We start from the raw sequence: 25248 nt of genomic DNA, 5'->3' as shown, positions 1-25248 counted from the left end.
GGCGGCACGGTGGTGTAGTGGTTAGCGCTGTCGCCTCACAGCAAGAAGGTTCGGGTTCGAGCCCCGTGGCCGGCGAGGGCCTTTCTGTGCGGAGTTTGCATGTTCTCCCCGTGGGTTTCCTCCGGGTGCTCCGGTTTCCCCCACAGTCCAAAGACATGCAGGTTAGGTTAACTGGTGACTCTAAATTGACCGTAGGTGTGAGTGTGAATGGTTGTCTGTGTCTATGTGTCAGCCCTGTGATGACCTGGCGACTTGTCCAGGGTGTACCCCGCCTTTCGCCCATAGTCAGCTGGGATAGGCTCCAGCTTGCCTGTGACCCTGTAGAACAGGATAAAGCGGCTAGAGATAATGAGATGAGAGACACACACACACACTTACCCAACTGGAGTTAAGTTCATGCCCAGACGTGCCAGTTATGGCAAGTGAAAATGGAATGTAAACAGCCACGTCATTTTTTTAAATGGCATTTTGAAGGTGGATCAAAAATGCAAGCAAATGCCTGAATGACATTTGACCCATGAGCACAAAGTGGCCCAGCAGAGAACTCTAATCAGAGGTTTGATTGCATTGAGGCTGAGTTGTGGCTGTGTGGTGGCAGTCAGATTCATCACCAACATATCACTGTGGTATGTGAGCAAGCATTGGTGCATTTCTCATATGCTATTGCGAATACTTATTTACCGTAACTTGCTTATTAAGTTAAATAAAAGTTTGTAGCTTTATCAAATAAGAGGAATATTTACATTCTTTCAATAGGTTCCAAAATAATTCCACTGTTAAGGAGGAGAAATTCTAATCCTACATGTCCCAGATGTGCACCTCTATAACATTCCAGTGTGCATTGCACAGTAAAGTTTAGTTCATGGTTATAATTGGCAGGAAGTCCCACTGTGCTCTAAATCACATCACAGTTTGGATAAGATAGACTTCTACTGCTAATTTGGGCTTGTAGTTCCAGTCCAAAACATACACAGACACCAAACATGGCTATAGAGTGGTGCTTGAAAGTTTGTGAACCCTTTAGAATTTTTTATATTTCTGCATAAATATGACCGGAAACAACACCAAATTTTCACATAAGTCCTAAAAGTAGATAAAGAGAACCCAGTTAAACAAATGAGACAAAAATATTATACTTGGTCATTTATTTATTGAGGAAAATGATCCAATATTACATATCTATGAGTGGCAAAAGTATTTGAACCTTTGCTTTCAGTATCTGGTGTGATCCGCTTGTGCAGCAATAACTGCAACTAAACGTTTCTGGTAACTGTTGATCAGTCCTGTACACCAGCTTGGAGGAATTTTAGCCCGTTCCTCCGTACAGAACAGCTTCAACTCTGGGATGTTGGTGGGTTTCCTCACATGACCTGCTCGCTTCAGGTCCTTCCACAACATTTGGATTGGATTAAGGTCAGGACTTTGACTTGGCCATTCCAAAACGTTAACTTTATTCTTCTTTCACCATTCTTTGGTAGAACGACTTGTGTGCTTAGGGTCGTTGTCTTGCTGCATGACCCACCTTCTCTTGAGATTCAGTTCATGGACAGATGTCCTGACATTTTCCTTTAGAATTCGCTGGTGTAATTCAGAATTCATTGTTCCATCAAAGATGGCAAGCCGTCCTGGCCCAGATTCAGCAAAACAGGCACAAACCATGATACTACCACCACCATGTTTCACAGATGGGATAAGGTTCTTATGCTGGAATGCAGCATTTTCCTTTCTCCAAACATAACACTTCTCATTTAAACCAAAAAGTTCTATTTTGGTCTCATCCAGCCACAAAACATTTTTCCAATAGCCTTCTGGCTTGTCCATGTGATCTTCAGCAAACTGCAGACGAGCAGCAATGTTCTTTTTGGAGAGCAGTGGCTTTCTCCTTGCAACCCTGCCATGCATGCCATTGTTGTTCAGTGTTCTCCTGATGGTGGACTCATGAACATTAACATTAGCCAATGTGAGAGAGGCCTTCAGTTGCTTAGAAGTTACCCTGGGGTCCTTTGTGACCTCGCCGACTACTACACGCCTTGCTCTTGGAGTGATCTTTGTTGGTCGACCACTCCTGGGGAGGGTAACAATGGTCTTGAATTTCCTCCATTTGTACACAATCTGTCTGACTGTGGATTGGTGGAGTCCAAACTCTTTAGTGATGGTTTTGTAATCTTTTCCAGCCTGATGAGCATCAACAATGCTTTTTCTGAGGTCCTCAGAAATCTCCTTTGTTCGTGCCATGATACACTTCCACAAACGTGTTGTGAAGATCAGACTTTGATAGATCCCTGTTCTTTAAATAAAACAGGGTGCCCACTCACACCTGATTGTCATCCTATTGATTGAAAACACCTGACTCGAATTTCACCTTCAAATTAACTGCTAATCCTAGAGGTTCATATACTTTTGCCACTCACAGATATGTAATATTGGATCATTTTCCTCAATAAATAAATGACCCAGTAAAATATTTTTGTCTCATTTGTTTAACTGGGTTCTCTTTATCTACGTTTAGGACTTGTGTGAAAATCTGATGATGTTTTAGGTCATATTTATTCAGAAATATAGAAAATTCTAAAGCGTTCACAAACTTTCAAGCACCACGGTAGGAGGTGTAGATATCATGGATGTATGAATTTTCACCCAAAGCTGGTTCTCTTAATATGGAGAACGTTATCGTAAGCATACATTATGATATGGTTGTATGGTTTGGAGCCAGGCAGCACAGTGGTGTAGTGGTTAGCACTGTTGCCTCACGGCAATAATGTTCTGGGTTCGAGCCCAGTTGTCGACGGGGGCCTTTCTATGTGGAGTTTGCATGTTCTCCCCGTATCTGCATGGGTTTCCCCCACAGTCCAAAGACATGCAGGTTAGGTTAATTGGTGGCTCCAAATTGAGTGTGAATGGCTGTTTGTCTCTATGTGTCAGCCCTGCGATGACCTGGCGACTTGTCCAGGGTGTACCCCACCTCTCGCCCATAGTCAGCTGGGATAGGCTCCAGCTTGCCCGCGACCCTGTATAGGATAAGCGGCTACAGATAATGGATGGATGGTTTGAGACAGTGGCACTAACCCAAAGACAGGAGGCTGAACTGAAGGTAGTAGTGTCGATGATGCTGAGATTTTCATTAGGAGTGACAAAGTTGGACCGGATTAGAAATGAGGAGTACATTAGAGGGACAGGACATTTAGGACGGCTTGGAGACAAAGTGAAAGAGGCGAGATTGAGATGGTTTGGACACGTACAGAGGAGAGATCCAGGGTATATTGGGAAAAGAATGCTGGAGATGGAGTTGCCAGGTAGAAGAAAAAGAGGAAGACCAAAGATGAGATTTATGGATGTGGTGAAGGAGGACATGAGGGACATTATCTGCTATGGTGACCCCTAACGGGAACAGCCAAAAGAAGAAGAAGATTATTGTAATGTATGACATGGTAATTATGTTAGTAAAGGAAACATCTGTTTTGTCTTTCTAAACCTGGACGGTTTTTAATCATGTTTAAAAAAAAAACTAAAAAAAAAAAAAAAAAACAAGGCAGTTTTCCCCCGAATGCACCATTTCCACTTAAACAACAACAAACTAAAAGCTGTAAAGCACTTGTGGAGAGCATGAACACTTACTAATAGATGAAAAATTACAAAGAGAAATTTCATGAGCAGTATGAAAACAAATATCTGTATTTGGTGCTTCGGATAAATCGACATACTCATAACTCAGGAAGTGTGTTCATCTCTACACTGAGCACACAGTAGCCATGCACAATGTGCAGCAAAGCATACGAAACCATACGAGTTTGGTGACAACGTACAAAAATAAAATTATTATATACAAAAAAATGTTATCAACTGTTTTCGTAAACAAACAATATACATATCACAAGATCGGTCCTTTTCCAGAAGAACAATGAAGTGAGATTTAAAACGGATGTGCATAAACAGTCATTTCTTCACGCCAACAAATTTATACCTCCGTCTATTACGATATGTACAATACGTCCTGCCATGGCTCGTGACACAGCGAGTGCTGATATGTTACATGTGAATAAACCAATGATGTTCCTACACCTTCAGCTCAGGCTACAGTCCATGGCTTCTATAAACTCCTATTTTACACGAACAAGGTATTCTTCTTCAGTGGCTAAAGACTGGAACCCATAGTTATGTGTTTGTGACGGTAAAGCTGATGATGTGATACAGGACTAGAAACACCAGGTGAGTGTCTTTTTTTTTTTTTTAAAGTTACCGTATTTTCTGATCTATATGATGCTTGTTTTCTTCGTCGGGTGCTAGGACTGAAACAACACAGCGATTTCAAGAATTCTCCAGTAGCTAAGTGAGAACTTTTAGGCATGAGTTTGAGCTTCAACTTTGGACGTGTTTTAACTGAATGCAACATTTAAACAATATTACGTAAAACAAAATGACTGGTACATGAAAGACACTTGAACATCTCCATGATCTAGGGTGGAGAAATCTTAGGCACATATAAAGAACCTTTTTAAAGTGAGAATACTCTCAAAAATGATGACATCAAGTTTCTAAAAATATAGCAAAATAGTATAAAGTGCAGTAAACAGTACAGAAAAGGAGAAGAAAAGAAAGGTTGGTAGGTTGTTCAGAACATTCTGGACATAGTTCCTCTCCAGATCTGTTTGGTATTTTTGTTTAATCATATATACAGGGCCAGACAAAAGTTTGGACACAACTAATTTAATGTTTTTTCTTTATCTTTATTAATTAAAAAGACACTTCATGTCTTAAAGTAATGATGGATGTTGTTTCTCTTTACTTAGTTGAGCAGTTCTTGACATAATATGGATTACTACAGTTGTAGAATAGGGCGATTTACTGTTGGTCTCAAACGCACTAAGAAGAAGAGAAATTGTACTAGAGCGGTGGCTACAATTATCGACACCTTTCCAGATTTACCAATAAAAAACAAAGGCGAGTTTCAGTTACAACAGTTATTATTGGTTAATTAATCAACCGGAAGACCCGCCTCGCCCTTTGATCTTGTCGTCTGATGACAGCTCGTTACCTGAGATGGAATTTTTTTCAGCACAATCAGCAATTTGAGGAAAACCCGGACGTTATCATCGCAGGTAAGCATGGTGGAAAGATCATGGACATGTTTTTACTCATCAAATTCACCGAAATTTCATGATCTCCTTGTCAAAACCTACTTTGTTTCTTACTCTTTCATTTGACAGTCGCGATTTTGTCTCTAAACGCACATTTGAGAATCACTTGAGGTGTCGATAAGTGATCACTTTCACTGGTGTGCACCATTATCGACACCCTGTGGAATTAAGTGACATTTACAATGGTTATGGCTCGATCTTTGTGTAACATTGTTGAAGTAGATGAAGTACTTTGAAAAAAATGTAATAAAAGTGCTGTGATTTTTTTTTCTGATTCATAACAGAATGGAATGTTTATAGAGTATTTGGAATCCGATTGCAATAAATAGAATTAGACCTGAATTAAATTCCTAGCATATAAAAAATTACATGCTTGAAATATTCAGATTTTTCTATTCCATTAGGAAATTTTTTTTTTTGCAGTTTATTGTAAATATCTACCACATATTAGGCTACAATATCAGTGGACATTTTATATTTTGGTTCGAGGAATGACATGCGACCTTTGACCTGGAGTTTCATGTGGTTACAATCTCAGTTGCCTGTTGACATTTATTGGTAAACTACAAAACTAGAAATTAATACAAACAACGACGAATGATTAACAAAATGTGATCTACGAAAATACTTAGAAAGTGGAACAAAAGATTTTCTGACACAGGTTAAACATTATCAGTTCATTTGTTGATAAACATTAGAATTACTTCCTCATTTACGTAAGCACCGACATCGATATATTTATATAAAATATATTTTGTACTAAATACAAGACTATGTAAAACAAATTTTAAATAAAAACTATATGTTTTGTTAACTTAATACCACATACCGATAATTTTTTTAATAAGTAATCATCTGGGTGTCGATAATTGTGGAACGGTGTTGATAACTGTGGACAAAGGTGTCAATACTTGTGGAACAGTGTCACATGATCTGATACGCTAAGTAATCAGGAATCAACTCATTTTTTTCTCCAGTGGAAGTTTGAGTAACTATTCATGCACAATTTACGTAAAAACTTTTCTACTTTTGCAACGGCCAAAAGATCGTTAAGGTGTCGATAATTGTAGCCGCCACTCTAATTAATTTTTAACAAGGCACCTGTTAATGAAAAGAGTTCCAGGTGACTACCTCATGAAGCTGGTTAAGAGAATGCCAATAGTGTGCAAAGCGTCATCAAGGTAAACGCTGACTATTTTTGAAGAATCTAAAATATATAACATATTTTGTTCTTAACACCTTTTGATTTCTATATACGTTCCAGATGTTATTTCATAGTTTTGATGTCTTCAGTTTTGTTCTACAATGTAGAAAATTGTCAAAATGCACAAAAACCTATGAATGAGTGTGTCCAAACTTTTGACTGGTACTGTACTTATAATATAATCAACTTTTACCTGAAAAGTGCTTTATTTAACGTTACTTGCTTTTATTTCTTAATTTGGAACCAACATTCTTTTGTAAACCGAAAAATTTCTACTGAAATTAATGAATGAATGCAGAAGATATTAACGTCTAAGAACTTAAGAAAATCCTCGAAGAACTCTATGGTGCCGGAGACTTTGGTGCAGCACCGTATATTGATTTTTTTTTTTTTTTTTAAATTAAGCAGACAGAATTTGAGCAGTATCTTTGGAGCAACTTATATTCCAGAAAATACGGCACTAACCCAACTCATTACGAGTGTCAGCAATGTGAGCGAGCAGCTTGGGATCCATGTGTGTAAACATTTAAAAGCAGAAATGCAGTACAGAGACTCTGTTGGCTGAAGGTTTGGACAGTTTGTCCCCCATTTAAAAAAAAAAAGAAAGACAAGAAAGTCAGGCAGCTGTTTTGGTGTCTAAACGCAAAGCCTAGTGCACTTGGGAAGAGAACGCACAATCATACTGCAGAAATAAAACTACTCTGAGCCTGTGGAGTTTGGTATAATTTTCTGCTTTGGTTGGTCCTGGTTTCAGTTTAACCTGAAGATCAGAGCAAAACAAAAGACGGCAGATATGTTCAACTGATTTCAAGACATTTCAAGTCAAGCTTTACAGTCATTCATCTGAAATTTCCTACATTACTCGTAGCATGCAGTGTAAGAAATGAATCAGGAACTCTCATGATCTACTGTAGTGCCACTGTAGCCACTTTTCCTGCAGGACCAAGGGTTTTTTTTTTTTGGATAACAGATTGTCCCAATCCTCCATCAACTCAGTCCACTTTTAATAACACCATGACCTCTTCAACAGTCAGCATCCGAGAAGCAGAACCTTCTTCCTTCATGTGCCATTTCACAGAGCCTGTCGTCAGCTTTTCATTCTGATTTGTCCCCGTTTCGCAGCCAGTGGATAAACCGCAAGCTTCTCATACAGACGTCCCATTCTGGGTCTGAGACTTCAGATCAACAGTTTCTAACAAACACTGTTCTTTCTTTGACAACCAGCAGCACGAGCTCATTAACCTGTGAAGAACAGAATGAGAAAGTGAAGATATTTAGTGTAAAATATCGATAAAAGTAACGTTTAACAGACAAGAAGCCAGAAAGTAAAACATCCCTAACACGAAATATGGCTATTTATCCTAACTACGTACATTCACTGGATATGAGGAATCGCGTGCTCTGATTGGCTACTCTACTACTAGCCTATCAGCTCATATACCGTGAGTAGAGAAAAACAAAATGGCGGAGCGTGTTGCCGAACCAACCAAGGACGAAATAAAGACTCTACTCGAAAACAAAAATCCCAAAAAATACAAAAAAGCGCAACAAAATATGGAATAAAAGTATTTGATGGTAAGAATGTATCTCTTTTTATTTTTCAACAATTATTACTAGCGCTTTTTTCACAAACTGCTACTGTCATTTCGCCGGTTTGTTTACATTCTAAGCAGAAATGATGTCAGATATTTGGTACAAAGTTTTTATTTAACGAATTCACACACAAAAAAAAAAAACGCTCCATTTCTCAAAATCCAGTGAATGTGGATAGAATAAAACAGTTATTCCACTCAATCTCGTCGTACATGGTTTACAGCCGATGAGGCACATAGCGCCGAGTTGGCTATCCGCTCATGTATGACTCGATTTCATGGAATAACTGTTAAATAACCTGAGTGCCTGAATTAGATATTTTTATTGTATTTAGTTTATTTCTACAGCCCATTATTATTACGAAGTTGCTACACAGCCCTGTTTAATGCTCAGATTTAATCATTCACTTTACAGCAGTTTTTACCTGTTGCAGTACCCCCATTATGATAATGCTAATTTCATCCATCACCTCGTTGTGTTTTAACAGCTAAAGTAATATGACAATATAATATTGATATCCTGATAAATTATCTCACAATGCACTTTTCTAACATCTTGCGTACATCATTGTGTACAGAAGTGAACAAATCACACATTTAGTAGCAATCTCATGCTTTTTTGCCCAGAAACTTAATGACACACAAAAAGTGGCAGCTAGTATAACAGCATAATCTAATAACAACATATGGTGAGCTAGTTAACTAGTTAAGTGTGTAAATACAAACTATGGAAAGCAAATAATGCTATGATTATCATCATCTTTCACCAAAGTTCCTCATGTAGGACATTGTTAAAACCCATTATTCGAGTCTGTATGGCATCTTTTATTTTACCTCAATATGTTTAAATGCAAGGTGGTGTACTGTGCCAACAGAAGGCATGCAACGAAATAACGCGTGATGATAAATCACAACACAAATTTATGATGATTCGAATTGATTAAATAAAAAAAGGAATTGTGATCATCACCAGGATGTGTGGGGCGGCATGGTGGTGTAGCGGTTAGCGCTGTCGCCTCACAGCAAGAAGGTCTGGGTTCGAGCCCCATGGCCGGCGAGGGCCTTTCTGTGCGGAGTTTGCATGTTGTCCGCGTGGGTTTCCTCCGGGTGCTCCGGTTTCCCCCACAGTCCAAAGACATGCAGGTTAGGTTAACTGGTGACTCTAAATTGACTGTAGGTGTGAATGGTTGTCTATGTGTCAGCCCTGTGATGACCTGACGACTTGTCCAGGGTGTACCCTGCCTTTTGCCCGTAGTCAGCTGGGATAGGCTCCAGCTTGCCTGCGACCCTGTAGAACAGGATAAAGCAGACCAGGATGTGTCATCTTAGTTTTCCTCACTGTAACTGCATTGTTTAGACAGCAGAGGGTGCAATAAAATACTATAGCAGGAATACATGTGACTTCACCGTAGGCGAAAGTAATGCAGCTCTAACACTGCAAAAACACATAAAACAGATCTCAAATGGGAAAGAGTTGTTGTGTGATTGACTGTCTCAACAGATTTAACAAGAAATCATAGTTCTCTTTTTACAGACTGCTGAAAGTTAAAGAAGTGAATGGAGGTAGTACAAACGTTCATAAAAGTTTATTGAAGGTAGCCTGCCTTTCAGATTTTTCAGGTTTAGGTCATAAAAAAAATTTTCCCTGACACCCAATTATTTTTGTTTAGTGGACTGAAAGCTACTGAATTCGAATCACAGACTTCCAATTTTATTCATTTTTTAAACATTGAACAATTAATGAATTTAGGGCCACATGGCCCTAAATTCTCCGCTATTTTTTCCTGCTTCACCATGACCCAATACAAGATACTACGTCATGCATCATGTGGTGGGCTTTCCCCGTTCACGCAAGGCATTGTGGGATACAAATTTGAAACAGGAGAGAAAAATGGAGGATGCGAATGAAACGTGAAAGCCCGACTACAGTAACAGAAAGCGAGAAGAAACGATCTTATGTTGCGAAGGAAAGGAAACGCAGGACCAAACTAATAAATATCGGTGGTCACCGAGCACCTCGGTGTGATCAGCTGTTCGTTTAGCGAAAGAATGATGTAACGGTCAGTACACGGTCAAAGGGAAACCTGTAGATGGCAGTAATGGAACACTGTGGATGCCAGCTGCCATAAAATCCAAAAGAAGAAAGAAAAGAAAAAGAAGGTAAACCTGCGCATGCGCACACAGACTTCCTCTGTCTGCCTGACTGCGCGAAGCGAGTGATTTCATGCACATTATTTGCTCAGGAATCCCCTCAAATTAAATAACTTCCCAGCCCTGGTTTTTTGAGATATCTATCACAATTACCAGTTTCAAAAGGAACTAAATTTCACCAATTTTATGAAATCGAAAGGCCGTCTAGTTTTAAGAAATGGTCTATTTGTTCTGCACTTTTTCATTTTTAATAAAAGGAATATTGTAGTTAACAGGCTATTATATTTTACTCCAACCTTCACAAAGGTTTGTAAATCGTTACATGCCTCGCTAAAAGGGGAGTACAAAACGTTCTACTGTCAGACAGATCACACCTCCGACAATGTACGCAGTGCAGCAGGTGGGATCGAGGACAAGTGTGTTACACCACTGTGGACTGCGTTACATACCAAATGATAACATTTGATTTGCTTAAGTCCTTTTTTCTTATTCTTGTTTTTCTAAAATAATTACATACTCTGATTGGAAACTGTTGATTTGACGCTGACATTTTATTCTGGATCTTAAAAATTGTAAAATGTAATTTTTCCCCTCATTTTTCTGTGTTAAAGAGAGTTGATTTGGAAACAAAACTATAACGAACCTCAGTGGTTCCCTAGGTTTTGCTATATATTGTGATGCATATTGTAGCTTATCAAAGAACTGTGATATACAGTCAGATCCATATATATTTGGACACTGACACAAGTTTTGTTATTTTAGCTGTTTACCAAAACATATTCAAGATATTACACTGGGGAACACAATTTTTGTTGAGTTAGGTCTGACAGCTGTTTTTAACTAATTTTTGGGTGCGGAATCCAAAACTGATCTCAGTTTTTCTCGATCACGTCAAGTTTTTGAACTATAGGATCCCCGTTTTCTTAAAAAATATGAAAAATACTGTACTTAACAGATATGTGCTTGTTTTATAAAAATTTACAAATACTGACATACAATGAAATATGAAAGAAACAGGCATGACTGCAATGTTTATTTAACACTTATGTTTTTACAAAGGATATGGCTACTGTAATTATAGTTGTGTGCAAGAAGAAGAAACCTTTATTTGTCACATGCACACTTCAAGCACAGTGAAACTCATCCTCCACACCAGAGCGCCCGGGGAGCAGTCAGGGGTCAGGTACCTTGCTCAAGGGCACCTCAGCCCAAGGCCGCCCCACGTCAACCTAACTGCATGTCAAACTCCACACAGAAAGGCCCTCGCCAGCTGCTGGGTTCGAACCCAGAACCTTCTTGCTGTGAGGCGACCGTGCTAACCACTACACCACCGTGCCACCTACGCAAGTAGTTAAGGTAAAAATTTACGTTTATAGCTCTTTGTGGAGTGTTCAACTTGAGGACTATCGCGTTTGATGCTCCAACAATAATCAGCCATAATATGTACATCCCATCTACCCTGATAACGTTCTTCCATAACCTTCAAATAGTCTTACTACAGTGGAATTTTGCTTATCTGGAGGGTAAGCTGTGGAGAAAAAACTTGACGTGCTAGAAAAAAAAAAACTGACTGCAATTTTGGAATCAGCATGCCAATTTTAGTTTTAATCAGCATAAAAATCTAACTCAACAGAAATTTTTCTTCAAATTGTTCCCCAGTGTAATCAATATGGGCTTAAAGTGCAGACTCAGCTTTAATTTGAGGGTATTCACATCCAAAGTGGAGGAAGGGTTTAGGAATTACAGCTCTTCAATATGTAACCGCCTCTTTTTCAAGGGACCAAAGGTAATTGGACAATGAACTCAAAAGCTATTTCATGGGCTGCATGGGCTATTCCTTCGTTAATCCATCATCAATTAAGCAGGTAAAAGGTCTGGAGTTGATTCCAGGTGTGGCACTTGCATTTGGAAACTGCTGCTGTGAACCCACAGCATACGGTCAAAGGAGCGCTCAATGGAAGTGAAACAGACCATCCTTAGGCTGGGGAAAAAAAAAAAGAAGAAATCCATCAGAGAGATAGCGGAAATGTCCTAACATGGCCAAATCAACAATTTGAAACATTCTGAGAAAAGAGTGCACTGGTGAGCTCGGGAACTCAAAAAGGCCTGGACGTCCACGGAAGACAACAGTGCTGGATGATTGCAGGATCCTTTCCATGGTGAAGAAAAACCCCTTCACAACATCCACTCAAGTGAAGAACACTCTCCAAGAAGTAGGTGTATCAGTATCCAAGTCTACCATAAAGAGAAGACTTCATGAGGGCAAATACAGAGGGTTCACCACAAGCTGCAAACCATTAATCAGCCTCAAAAACAGAAAGGCCATATTAGACTTTGCCAAAAAACATCTAAAGAAGTCAGCCCAGTTCTGGAACAGCATTCTTTGGACAGATGAACTTAAGATCAACCTGGACCAGAATGATGGGAAGAAGAAAGTATGGAGAAGGCTTGGAACGGCTCATGATCTAAAGCACACCACATCTTCTGTAAAACATGGTGGAGGCAGTGTGATGGCATGGGCATGCATGGCTTCCAGTGGTACTGGGTCACTAGTGTTTATTGATGATGTGACGGAAGCAGCCGGATGAATTCTGAAGTGTACAGGGATATACTTTCTGCTCAGATTCAGCCAAATGCAGCAAAGTTGATTGGACGACGCTTCACAGTACAGATGGACAATGACCCAAAACATACTGCAAAAGCAACCCAGGAGTTTTTTAAGGCAAAGAAGTGGAATATTCTGCCATGGCCAAGTCGATCACCAGATCTCAACCCGATCAAGCATGCATTTCACTTGCTTAAGACAAAACTTAAGGCAGAAAGACCCACAGACAAGCAACAACTGAAGACAGCTGCAGTAAAGGCCTGGCAAAGCATCACAAAGGAGGAAACCCAGCGTTTGGTGATGTCCATGGGTTCCAGACTTCAGGCAGTCATTGCCTGCAAAGGATTCTCAACAAAGTATTAAAAACGAACATTTTATTTATCAAAGTCCTTCCCATGCCATGTGGCGCATAGGGCGGCGCCGATCTCCGTTTCCCTCGGCCTCTCGCCTACTACATAGCTAGGGTTACAGTGCGGCGCTAGTCCTCTGGTAACCGTGAGAGTTTGACTCCCCACTCGCATCTGTATTGCAGCGTGCCTTGCCAGATGGCAGTAGGTACAATTTTTATGATGGTCTTTGGTATGACCCGACCGTGAGTAGAACTCGCGATCTTGAGACGGACACGCTAACCACTAGGCCAACTCGCGGTTACATTTTATTTATGGTAATGTTCATTTGTCCAATTACTTTTGAGCTGCTGAAATGAGGAGACTTTGTAGAAAAATGGTTGCAATTCTTAAACGTTTCATAGGATATTTTTGTTCCACTCCTTGAATTAAACCTGAAATTCTGCACTTCAATTGCATCTCAGCTGTTTCATTTCAAATCCAACGTGGTGGCATGCAGAGCCCAAATCATGAAAACTGTGTCACTGTCCAAATATTTCTGGGCCTAACTGTATATTTTTTGTTCGATGACCCAGCTCTGTCAGTGTGTAGCGGACAGAGATTTTACTGCTAAAGTGGAAGACTGTCCTAAAAGCTCAGTTCCCAGGCTACTTACTGCAGTGTGTGAGATTTTTCATGTCTTCATGTGTGCACATGGCTGAGAGTGAGTGTGTATCCACACTGGCTCCTGTGGAACACACATCCCATCATAGTCATCTTCTGAGCACACAGGAAGTGAAGGCAGGACACACACACATACATACACACACCCTCTCTAGTAGCTCCATCTAGTGTTCTCTGTGTGTGTTAAGGGGAAGACAGAGGTGCGGCAGGGTGTGCGAGCGCGTTTACAGTCATTGTGCTGTGCTGGAGGGACGTTTGTGTCATTTGTGACTGGGGCTGATCAGAGTGGGAGAGGGAGGGTAGACGAGGGCCACGTTGACCCGCTCCGAGCCGTTCTTAGGACAGATGATCTCAGTCAAGCCCTCGGGTCGAGGCTGGCTCAGCAACTCACCTGAAACAAAGAAAACATATTACACACAGTTTAGTAATAAACACAAATACAGCTGCATTACATACACTATACTGGCAAAAGTTTGCGGACAGCTGACCATCACTCGGACAGTATGTGCCTGTTGAACATCCCAGTCGATATTCAGCCCTCCTTTCCTGTTATAATAACCTCCGCTCTTCTGGGAAGACTTTCCACGGCATTTTACAACTTGCCTATGGGGAAAGCTCTCATTTAGCCACAAGAGTATTCGTGAAGTCAGGCAGCAAGGATGGATGAGGAGGCCTGGGATGTAGTCAGCATTACAGTTCATCCAATAGTGTTGAGTGAGGTTGAGGTCAGGGCTCTGTGCAGAACATGCAAGTTCTTCCACTCCAACCTTGGTAAACTGTCTTTTTCATGGAGCGCTCTTTGTGAACAGGGTCACTGTCGTGCTGGGGCAGGTTTGGGCCTCTTAGTTCCCTCCATCCATCCATCCATTATCTGTAGCTGCTTATCCTGTTCTACAGGGTCGCAGGCAAGCTGGAGCCTATCCCAACTGACTATAGGCGAGAGGCGGGGTACACCCTGGACAAGTTCACGCCTATGGTCAATTTAGAGCCACCAATTAGCCTAACCTGCATGTCTTTGGGGGAAACTGGAGCACCCAGACATGGGGAGAACATGCAAACTCCACACAGAAAGGCCCTTGCCGGCCACTGGGCTCGAACCCAGGACCTTCTTGCTGTGAGGCGACAGTGCTAACCACTACACCACCGTGCCGCCCCCGTTTAGGTCCTGTGAAGGGAAATTGTAATACCACAGAGTACAAGGACATCCTAGATAATTCTTTGCTTCCAATTTTGTGGCAAACAAACCACGTATAGGTCTCAAGGTCAGGTGTCTACATACTTTTGGCTGTAGTGTATACAGGTAGCACTTTTATGGTACCTACATAAGGGGCAGGGTTACCAGGACAACATATTACTGGCTTGTTATAGCATCCGTTTCATGCAACACTGAACATCATATGTACAAAACCACCAATATATCTTTTGTTGATTTAAAGTGGAGAATCTCGGTAACGGTTTCCTCTTGTGTTGGGTTTAATTTTAGCTAATAATTGATGAAATTCAATTTCAGTTGCTGAAATTATGACTCGGTCCCTTTAACCATCTCTCAAGTCCACAGAAAATGAGGATTCCTAGAACCTCAAGTATTCAGGGGTTTTTTTATTTTATTTTTTTTAAATACACCCTTAGACAACTTTTTTCTTAGACATTATGTGGTCACTAGAGGGCAGCAGTCACCTGTGGTGCTGTTGAGGGACCCTCCTAAATGATGGATTACTGAAGATAGTAAAACCCTATGGGTCACAAGACCAATGAAACAGAGTGTAATACACATCACTAAAGTCAGAAGCTTTATAGTTTTACTGACAGTAAAGATAATATGACAATTTTATTGTGAGACACAACATCTGTCACCACAGGGTGATAATGATATACAGTGGTGCTTGAAAGTTTGTGAACCCTTTAGAATTTTCTAAATATGACCTAAAACATCATCAGATTTTCACACAAGTCCTAAAAGTAGATAAAGAGAACCCACTAAAACAAATGAGACAAAAATATTATACTTGGTCATTTATTTAGTGAGGAAAATGATCCAATATTACATATCTGTCAGTGGCAAAAGTATGTGAACCTCTAGGATTAGCAGTTAATTTGAAGGTGAAATTAGAGTCAGGTGTTTTCAATCAATGGGATGACAATCAGGTGTGAGTGGGCACCCTGTTTTATTTCAAGAACAGGGATCTATCAAAGTCTGATCTTCACAACACATGTTTGTGGAAGTGTATCATGGCACAAACAAAGGAGAATTCTGAGGACCTCAGAAAAAGCGTTGTTGATGCTCATCAGGCTGGAAAAAGTTACAAAACCATCTCTAAAGAGTTTGGACTCCACCAATCCACAGTCAGACAGATTGTGTACTAATGGAGGAAATTCAAGACCATTGTTACCCTCCCCAGGAGTGGTCAACCAACAAAGACCACTCCAAGAGCAAGGCGTGTAATAGTGGGCGAGATCACAAAGGACCCCAGGGTAACTTCTAAGCAACTGAAGGCCTCTCTCACATTGGCTAATGTTGATGAGTCCACCATCAGGAGAACACTGAACAACAAATGGTGTGCATGGCAGAGTTGCAAGGAGAAAGCCACTGCTGTCCAAAAAGAACATTGCTGCTCATCTGCAGTTTGCTAAAGATGATGTGGACAAGCCAGAAGGCTATTAGAAAAATGCTTTGTTGATGGATGAGACCAAAATAGACCATTTTGGTTTAAATGAGAAGCATTATGTTTGGAGAAAGGAAAACACTGCATTCCAGCATAAGAACCTTATCCCATCTGTGAAACATGGTGGTGGTATCATCATGGTTTGTGCCTGTTTTGCTGCATCTGGGCCAGGACGGCTTGCCATCATTGATGGAACAATGAATTCTGAATTATACCAGCGAATTCTAAAGGAAAATGTCAGGACATCTGTCCATGAACTGAATCTCAAGAGAAGGTGGGTCATGCAGCAAGACAACGACCCTAAGCACACAAGTCGTTCTACCAAAGAATGGTTAAAGAAGAATAAAGTTAATGTTTTAGAATGCCCAAGTCAAAGTCCTGACCTTAATCCAATCAAAATGTTGTGGAAGGACCTGAAGCGAGCAGTTCATGTGAGGAAACCCACCAACATCCCAGAGTTGAAGCTGTTCTGTACGGAGGAATGGGCTAAAATTCCTCCAAGCCGGTGTGCAGGACTGATCAACAGTTACCGGAAATGTTTAGTTGCAGTTATTGCTGCACAAGGGGGTCACACCAGATACTGAAAGCAAAGGTTCACATAGTTTTGCCACTCACAGATATGTAATATTCGATCATTTTCCTCAATAAATAAATGACCAAGTATAATATTTTTGTCTCATTTGTTTAACTGGGTTCTCTTTATGTACTTTTAGGACTTGTGTGAAAATCTGATGATGTTTTAGGTCATATTTATGCAGAAATATAGAAAATTCTAAAGGGTTCACAAATTTTCAAGCACCACTGTATATGATACTCAACTTTGTACATCCTCCGTGTTCATATGGGTTTCCTTCAAGTTCTCCAGTTTCCTCTCACCTCCCAAAAAATGTAGCTAGGTATATGCGCATGACGTCATGCATCATGTAATAATTTCACCTGAGGCGGTCAGACAGACACCGTCTTTCCCGTAAGCAAGGCTTCATCTGTCATCAGTATGGTTCATTTTTGTACTGTTTTTGGTTGTTCAAATCGAGAAATAGATAAAAGGTATTACCGTCTCCCTGCTGTCAAAAAAATGTGAACAAAGAAGCAAACGCTTCAAAGACAACAAAGAAATGAGTGATTGAAGAGAACAAAACACACACAGAAAACACACACAGACTGAACTTTCCAACAGCTGCATGCATGTGAAATGGAAATAAATCAACGAAGGCAGGAAAAACTATTTTGGATAAAATTGTCACTGTCCGTCACATACTTATTAACCTGTGTGACTTATTTGTGCCTTTTGAATAGAGAATAAATGAAGAGGGAACTGAACATTAACCGTTCACTGAAATTATTATTGCAAGGGTGATTATAGTTGCTATATAATAACAGCTTTGGTTTTCCGTTTCCGGTTGACAGTATGCCATGTGCGTTTTGGCTGCCGCTCCTCACCAGAGCTTTTCATTTTTCTTTTTGTGTTTGTATAGTTTGATGTTCGTTTTTTGTTTGAATGTTTTGTCGGCCAGTTGTGCCGTAGCTTCAGACCCAGTTTTGGCGTCGGTTTCCTTCAGGTCTTGGTGCACTGTGGGTGATGCCTGTGTGCCTTGCTATGGAATGTAGTGAGCTCATTGCTCTTTTAACATTGGGGTTGTCCAGCGCTCTGTGTGGTGGTGCTTCTGTGCTTGGCGTGGTGTTCCGAGTGATGCTACCCGGTGGCGTCGCGGCAGCTGTGCAGGTGGTCTGGGACATACCAGCGCTCTTTGCGGCAGTGCTTCTGTGCTCGCTTTGTGGATCCATGGCACGGTGTTCCGAGTGATGTTGCCCGGCAGCGTCGTGGCGGCTATGCAGGCGGTGTGGGATTTATCTTCGTGCACCTGGTGGGATTGTGGTAGCTACGCCATTGGAATTAACATCCTGACCGTCTTTTGGTGGACTCTTCCCCCTCAATTGTAAAGCAACCTTGGGTGTGAGAAAGGTGCTATATAAATTTAACTGATTATTATTATTATTACAGCTACAACTAGAATGTGCTGATTCTGTTAGCATTTGTAATTGTTGTACTATTAGATAAAATTAAAATAAAATCTTACAACATTGTTTGAAAGTCTAGAGCAAGATATTTTATTTTACAAATAACACTTCAGATATTGTTTCAACAACAATAATAAGCATCACTGTATAAATGATAGAGTGCAGATAGCTGTGTAATTAGATGTCCTTGGAGTTGCTAAGACATGGAGGGCCGGGAATACCATCTAGCCCACAGTTCAAGTCAGAGTCCTTTGAGAGTAAATGTTTTGGCTTTCGCAACATTCTGTTCCCAAAAGCTGATGTCGGGAAAAAGTCTTTACACAAAGAAAGTTTTCTTGCTTTTGTAGTTTTTTTTTTAAACTGTTCTTTCGTGTCGGGACTCTTTGGGAAAAAGAAGATGTATTCCAACATGTAGCTAAAGCTAGGCCACAAATCTGCACCGTCACTCCAGTCGTTTCGAAGAATTTTGTACGGATCAGAACCACCAATAAAATTTCCGCGTATATCTATCCTTCGCTTCTTTCTGACTAAGATTATCCAGTAATCCGGTAGTAGAGCTTTTTTAGTTGCAGTTTTCTTCAGACAACAGCAACGGACGTTGGACATCTTCGCTTGGCTTCAGTATGTGAACAGTATGGAAACAAAGTTCGCTTGTCCCCTAGATCTAGGGTAGCGATAGTTGCTAATGTAAATGTGACATCAGTGCAAGGGGTCTGTTGGCTACATTAAATTACCACTAGGTGTAAATCTGTGCGTATATGAAATGCGCACACACACAATGGACTATCCAGGACCATCCAGAGTGTATTCCAGTCTTGAGCCCAGTCTTTCCCAGGATGGGTTTTGGGTCCACCAAGACCCTGACCAGGGTTACTGAAGATGAAATGTATAGGATTTGATGTTAGAATTTAGGCCACGTGCTAATTAACCTGTTGAAATGGCTCCTGTGGAGCAGGGCGCAGTGTTCCTTATAACCATACTAGAAAGTAATACATTTCCATACAGATTTCCAACACATCCAAGTTTCATCTTTAAAATCAAATCACTCTTCCAAACATTGTTAGAGTTTTAATCACCATTTCGATTCAAGACATTAGAACCCTGTAACCATGTTTTGTTGGTATTAAAGGAATACTCCGGAGTGAAATGCTTTCTAGGTCTATTTTCGCATTATTGGGAGTGCATACGTTGAGTTGCTACCACAATCACGTCAATCGGATGTGTTTTGAGAAAATTAGTTTTTTGTGATTTCAACCGGAAAGTGCTAACACGGCAGCGCGAGGGGCATGTCTTTTTGCCGATACAAAACGCTAGTTTTAAAACCATTGCAAAGCTCAAAACAACATGACAGTTCTGTGGAAGTGAGTAGAGGGTTCCTACAAACAAAACGAAGTGTCCCTGGCTCTGCAAGTACACGGAGAGAGTGTGTAGAAGAGTAAATACAAAGCCAGTGACCTCACCTGAATTTGGTCTTCTCCAGATGCCATCTTCATGGGACAGTCCGTAAAAGTCGAGTGCCGAGTACAGAGCCCATCCCGCTGGAAATGCACAATTGTGGTATGTTGTGCATTTCCAGCGGGATGGGTTCTGCACTCGGCACTCGACTTTTACGCAAAAAACTAATTTTCTCAAAACACATCTGATTGACGTGATTGTGGCAGCAACTCAACGTATGCGCTCCCAATAACGCAAAAATAGACCAAGAAAGCATTTCACTCCGGAGTATTCCTTTAAGGAGCTGTTTGTAATATTCAGTACCAACGCTGCATTCGACTGATCTCGGAAGTGTGATGATGGAGTTCAGAATAACATCATTTTACATCATACCTCCGTACATCTGAGCTACAAAATAGGGAAGAACAAACAAACAAACAAACAAACAAACAAACAAACATCGAGCCTCCATGTGCAACAAGCTAGCCAGCTAACAGTGATGACTGATGTATGTTTTCCTCCTCAAAATAAACAATCATCAATATTCTAGATTTAACAAGCAAATGTGTATATATTGACCGATCTAAACCAAATACAGTACTCTGCAAAAGTCTTAGTCAGAATATTTTTATACAAACTTTGTTTCTAGATTTCTATTTGATGACTTCTACATTACCGAGTCAGTACAAAAACATTTTAGAGCTCTAAACGTTAATTTTCCAGCACAAAATGAAACGTTATGGGGGAAAAAAGTTTGTATCTGAGCAGCATATTACATAAGAGACCACTTTTCAGATTAAAAAAGAAAACATGAAGGCTACTGGGGCGGCACGGTGGTGTAGTGGTTAGCACTGTCGCCCCACAGCAAGAAGGTCCGGGTTCGAGCCCCGTGGCCGGCGAGGGCCTTTCTGTGGGGAGTTTGCATGTTCTCCCCGTGTCCGCATGGGTTTCCTCCGGGTGCTCCGGTTTCCCCCACAGTCCAAAGACATGCAGGTTAGGTTAACTGGTGACTCTAAATTGACCGTAGGTGTGAATGTGAGTGTGAATGGTTGTCTGTGTCTATGTGTCAGCCCTGTGATGACCTGGCGACTTGTCCAGGGTGTACCCCGCCTTTCGCCCGTAGTCAGCTTGCCTGCGACCCTGTAGAACAGGATAAAGCGGCTAGAGATAATGAGATGAGATGAGATGAATGAAGGCTACTGGGTTTTGCTGCAAAATTAAGACACGAGTGTGACAAAGTGTCGAGAAGAACTGTGGCTGGTTCTGCAAGATGCTCAGTAAAACCTACAGCTCATTTCCTTATAAAACTGCACTCATTGTACCTGAGACTACTATTTTTTTGAAAGCAAAGGGTCATCTCACACCAAATATTGACTTTGTTTCATTTATCATGGCTTACTGCTGTTCATAGTATTTTTTCCATGTTGAAACATTTCATTTCATTATTTTTAAGCCATTTTTGGTCTAAAAGTTTATATCCTATTGTTTTGGGATAAAGGGTTGGCAGTGGGAGGAGTATTCAGTGAGAAGGGTAAAAAATCCCATTCCATTCAGTGAGAAGAGTGAAAACCCCTCCCACTGCCAACTCTTAATCCCATCAGGTCACAATGGGTAAGGTCATGTTTTTCACACATTCCAACACAGTTCTCAAACTGCTTCATTTATCTGGTATTTGACTTTATTTTGGTATTTGACTCTATTCAGTGCATCTTGAAATTAACCTTTGTACTATTTTACTCAGTTCAGAGCCACAACCGACTCTGTTACACAATCACTCTGTAATTTCGCTCCCACTCCAACTCCAAATTTTACTCTCTAAACTCAAAATAGAGCAAAATTAACCATTTTTGAGGAAAAGACTTTTAACTCTGGAAAAATTGCTCAGTCATTTTTCCTGTGTATGCACTACAGCGCATGCATATCAACCGATCTGTTCATAATAAAAAGGAGAAATATTTACACTTACTCGAGTTGATCTTTGGCTGGACTGAGTCAAAGTAAAAAAATAAAATAAAGTTTAAAAAAAAAAGAATCCGCTCATCATCAGTCTCGTGGTTCTCAAGATTGAACTGAATCGCTGTCCTGAATCATCCAAAGCGCATAAAATCCGCGTGCCATCTCGCAACAAGTTTTATCTCCAAATAGCCTAAACTATGGCTGACAGATTTTATCCTGTTTACGGTGGGCGTTCTCACCACGAAAGAGAAACCAATCGAAATCGAAAAAGTGAAAGTGATTATCATGCCGTTACCATGTGAACAGTCTTTTATGAATGCGTAAGTGGGCGCTCAGCACTCCGACTCTGCTGTGACTGAGTAAGGTGACAAAGTTTTATGTTTCATCTAATTTAGGTAATTTAAAAACTATAATATTATTTAGCAGTGAGCACATAGGAAAGTGTAAAGTATAAAGATTCTGTCAACATGTTTATCATGCTTGTATGATGAAAAACTTGAAGACATTTATCTAAATATATGCCTTACTCATTCTAAACCTGTCGAGCTTCGCCGGAAAAGCTCTCGACCCCAGATGGTTAAGCACTCAGATTATGTGCATTGGATTTCTGTGCTTAAGAGAAATGTTTTACAATATTTACAAGTGCAGACAGGTCTGATTAATGATGAAACGTCTGAAAATTTGCGTTATGATGCATCAGGATCACCTTTGCTGCCGTGTCTTGGAAACTCAGGAGCAAATAAACATCTTGATCTAAACCTCCAAGGAACTCCGTGGTGAGTGATTTCATCTTTACAAAAGTACTCGATATCACAGTTAATCCCATTTAAGGAAAATTTCAAATCTGATGCGTGTGTGAAACAATGAGCACTGTGTGGGTGTGTGTACACGAATCGAGGCAAACAAAGTCATTACCGACACACATGGAAACTGCTGGTGCAGCACACAACCTTGTCAAGACTAGCTCAGAATTTATTAAAAGAATACAGAAAAACATTTCACACTGATGAGGGTGTGACACACTGGAAATTACAGAAAGGCTTCAGAAAGCTACGGCGGTGCTCCCGCTCTTGGTTACGTCTACTCTGCACGTTTTCATCCCGATAATCAGTTCAGTGCAGCACTTAAGCCATTAGCCTTATTGATTTCGAGCTCTCCTGCTAACAGAAGGGTGGAGCTGGCCTGAGACAAGATATCTGAGCTAACAAAGCACAACGTCAACACACACAAAACGGATACACAAGTTCACAGATTTTCACAGTGGTGTAGTGGTTAGCGCTGTCGCCTCACAGCAAGAAGGTCCGGGTTCGAGCCCCGTGGCCGGCGAGGGCCTTTCTGTGTGGAGTTTGCATGTTCTCCCCGTGTCCGCGTGGGTTTCCTCCGGGTGCTCCGGTTTCCCCCACAGTCCAAAGACATGCAGGTTAGGTTAACTGGTGACTCTAAATTGAGCGTAGGTGTGAATGTGAGTGTGAATGGTTGTCTGTGTCTATGTGTCAGCCCTGTGATGACCTGGCGACTTGTCCAGGGTGTACCCCGCCTTTCGCCCGTAGTCAGCTGGGATAGGCTCCAGCTCGCCTGCGACCCTGTAGAACAGAATAAAGCGGCTACAGATAATGAGAAGTTCACAGATGTAATCTGGGCTCAGGGGTTAAGGGCCATCTTCATAGGGATCAAATATCCACACAAGGATAAGAATATCTGACTGTTTTGACTTTGTCAGGACTTTTTTTAGGTTTTTTTTTTTAATAAAATGTGCAGTTTTTGTTTAAAAAAAACTAAAAAAGACAAAATACTTCCTTTTAATTACTACAGTTAAGGTTCAATTTCGTTCTAGGTGTAGCATAGCATTAATTAGTTGCATTAATAATGATGGCGACTGAAAAGCCTTACAAGAATAGAGAGGAATTCAGAATTATTTTTTCTATTCATTTTATTAACCTGGAGAAATGATAGATCAAACTCGGAGCTGGAAGTGCGAGTCATTCCCGAGAAGGAGGCGATGGCTTTGTGTCTCAGCCCTTATGAAAGAGGTGTGGTCTTTGTGTCTGTTAGGCCTTATGAAGAAATAGTTGCGGCCCAGTGAAAGGGTTGTGTCCTCGGCCTGTCAGTCCTGAGGCATGACCTCGGTGTCCATGTGTAAGGAGTCGAGGACGTATGGTCTTAGTGGGTTTCTGTTCAAGTTAAATAGAGGCAGGGCCTGACCGTTCCACTGAAGGAGGCGTGACCTCAGTTCGGTCCTAATGAAGGGGGCAGGGCCTCAGTGCCTGTCAGACTCGATGTAAAAAGCCTATAGTTCTTACCCGTCAAACCAAATAAAGGAGACAGCTTCTGTGCCTCTCAGTAGCACTGACTAGGGTGAAACAGGCATTGCCTTTGTGCCCATCAGTCCCAGATGAAGGTGGTGTGGCCTCCCGCTCCCTAGAGCTCACTTTCTGCCAAATAAAACTACAATCCTATTTTTAAAAAAATAATCATCATACTGCATTGTAAACTATATTAAAATCTCTGCATCGAATAATTGATTCATTTGTACTCAAGTTGTCTGAGGATATGAGTCGGACTGAGTCATGCAGTGGATCATTTCCCCGTGTGAGTGACCTCAGCACTGCAGCACTCCGTCCTGCCTCCCTCCGCTCTCGCCTCAGGAGTCACAGCACAGGAATGTGCCATTCATCCTCTCTTTCTCAATAACGTTTCCAGGTAAAACACACGCTCACATTCCTGTGCTGCAGTTCTCTCAGGCCCGTCTGTTCCTCTGCCAGGTTCTCCAGCTTGCTCGCCCCACTTGCTCTCAGAGGAGCAGTTTAAGAGCCTTAAAAGGAAACCTGCTGTTTCTCTCCAGTCTGCTGAAAAACGTTTCTTTTCCTGTTCCACAGAGTTTCCTCCCTAAAAAAGAAAAGGCCTGACTGAGCAGTCACTGTCTGTACACAAGAGAGAGAGAGAGAGAGAGAGAGAGACACACACACACACACATCTCCTGTTCTAATGAACAGAATAACGAGATGTACTAAAAAGAGGACGCTCTCACAGCAAGTGTCGATTTGTTGATCAGAGATAACCAGCAATATCGAAAGAAAGAAAGAAAGAAAGAAAGAAAGAAAGAAAGAAAGAAAGAAAGAAAGAAAGAATAACATCTCCTGACAGTCACTTTTAGTTTAGCTCTGACTTAATCACTCATTTGTTTTACACGGTATGTTAAAACACTTATACACTATATACTACAGCTGCAGTGCCGATTTAGACACAGCTGGCTGACTATTCTAAGCAGAGACAGGAATACAGGAAGTTAAGCCTACTGGAAGTTAAATTCGCCAAATGCATGCTGAGTGATCGAGCTGTGGCTGGATGCCAGTGTCGGGCCTGTCGCCTGGCCCCGCTCGCTCGTCCTCTCCTCCGTATTAATGAGAGAGAGAGAGAGAGAGAGACAGACAGACACAGAGATACAGAGAGAGAGACACACACACACACACACACACACA

General features: G+C 41.1%; 1 protein-coding gene across 4 annotated transcripts in view; it reads right to left on the bottom strand.

The window, feature by feature from the left end:
- Nucleotides 1-3402: 3402 nt before the first annotated feature.
- Nucleotides 3403-25248, bottom strand: part of mfhas1 (multifunctional ROCO family signaling regulator 1) — a 91368-nt gene continuing 69522 nt past the window's right edge. The window contains exons 2-3 of one of the 4 annotated variants that reach the window (XR_009655748.1): nucleotides 13690-14088; nucleotides 3405-7581 (exon numbers count right to left, since the gene is read on the bottom strand). Coding sequence is in view for 2 of the 4 variants with exons in the window: in XM_060935945.1 (XP_060791928.1) it covers nucleotides 13958-14088 (131 nt within the window). In the remaining 2 variants the exon portion in view is untranslated. Of the gene's footprint in view, nucleotides 7582-11108; nucleotides 14089-18099; nucleotides 18308-25248 lie in introns of those variants that run through there. The other 3 variants (XR_009655749.1, XM_060935946.1, XM_060935945.1) reach the window with 3 other exon arrangements.

This window comes from Neoarius graeffei, chromosome 12 (genome assembly GCF_027579695.1).
Source record: "Neoarius graeffei isolate fNeoGra1 chromosome 12, fNeoGra1.pri, whole genome shotgun sequence".
Classification (NCBI taxonomy): Eukaryota; Metazoa; Chordata; class Actinopteri; order Siluriformes; family Ariidae; genus Neoarius; species Neoarius graeffei.
Note: the sequence above shows the minus strand (reverse complement) of the source record. Positions and strands in the feature narration are given on the sequence as shown.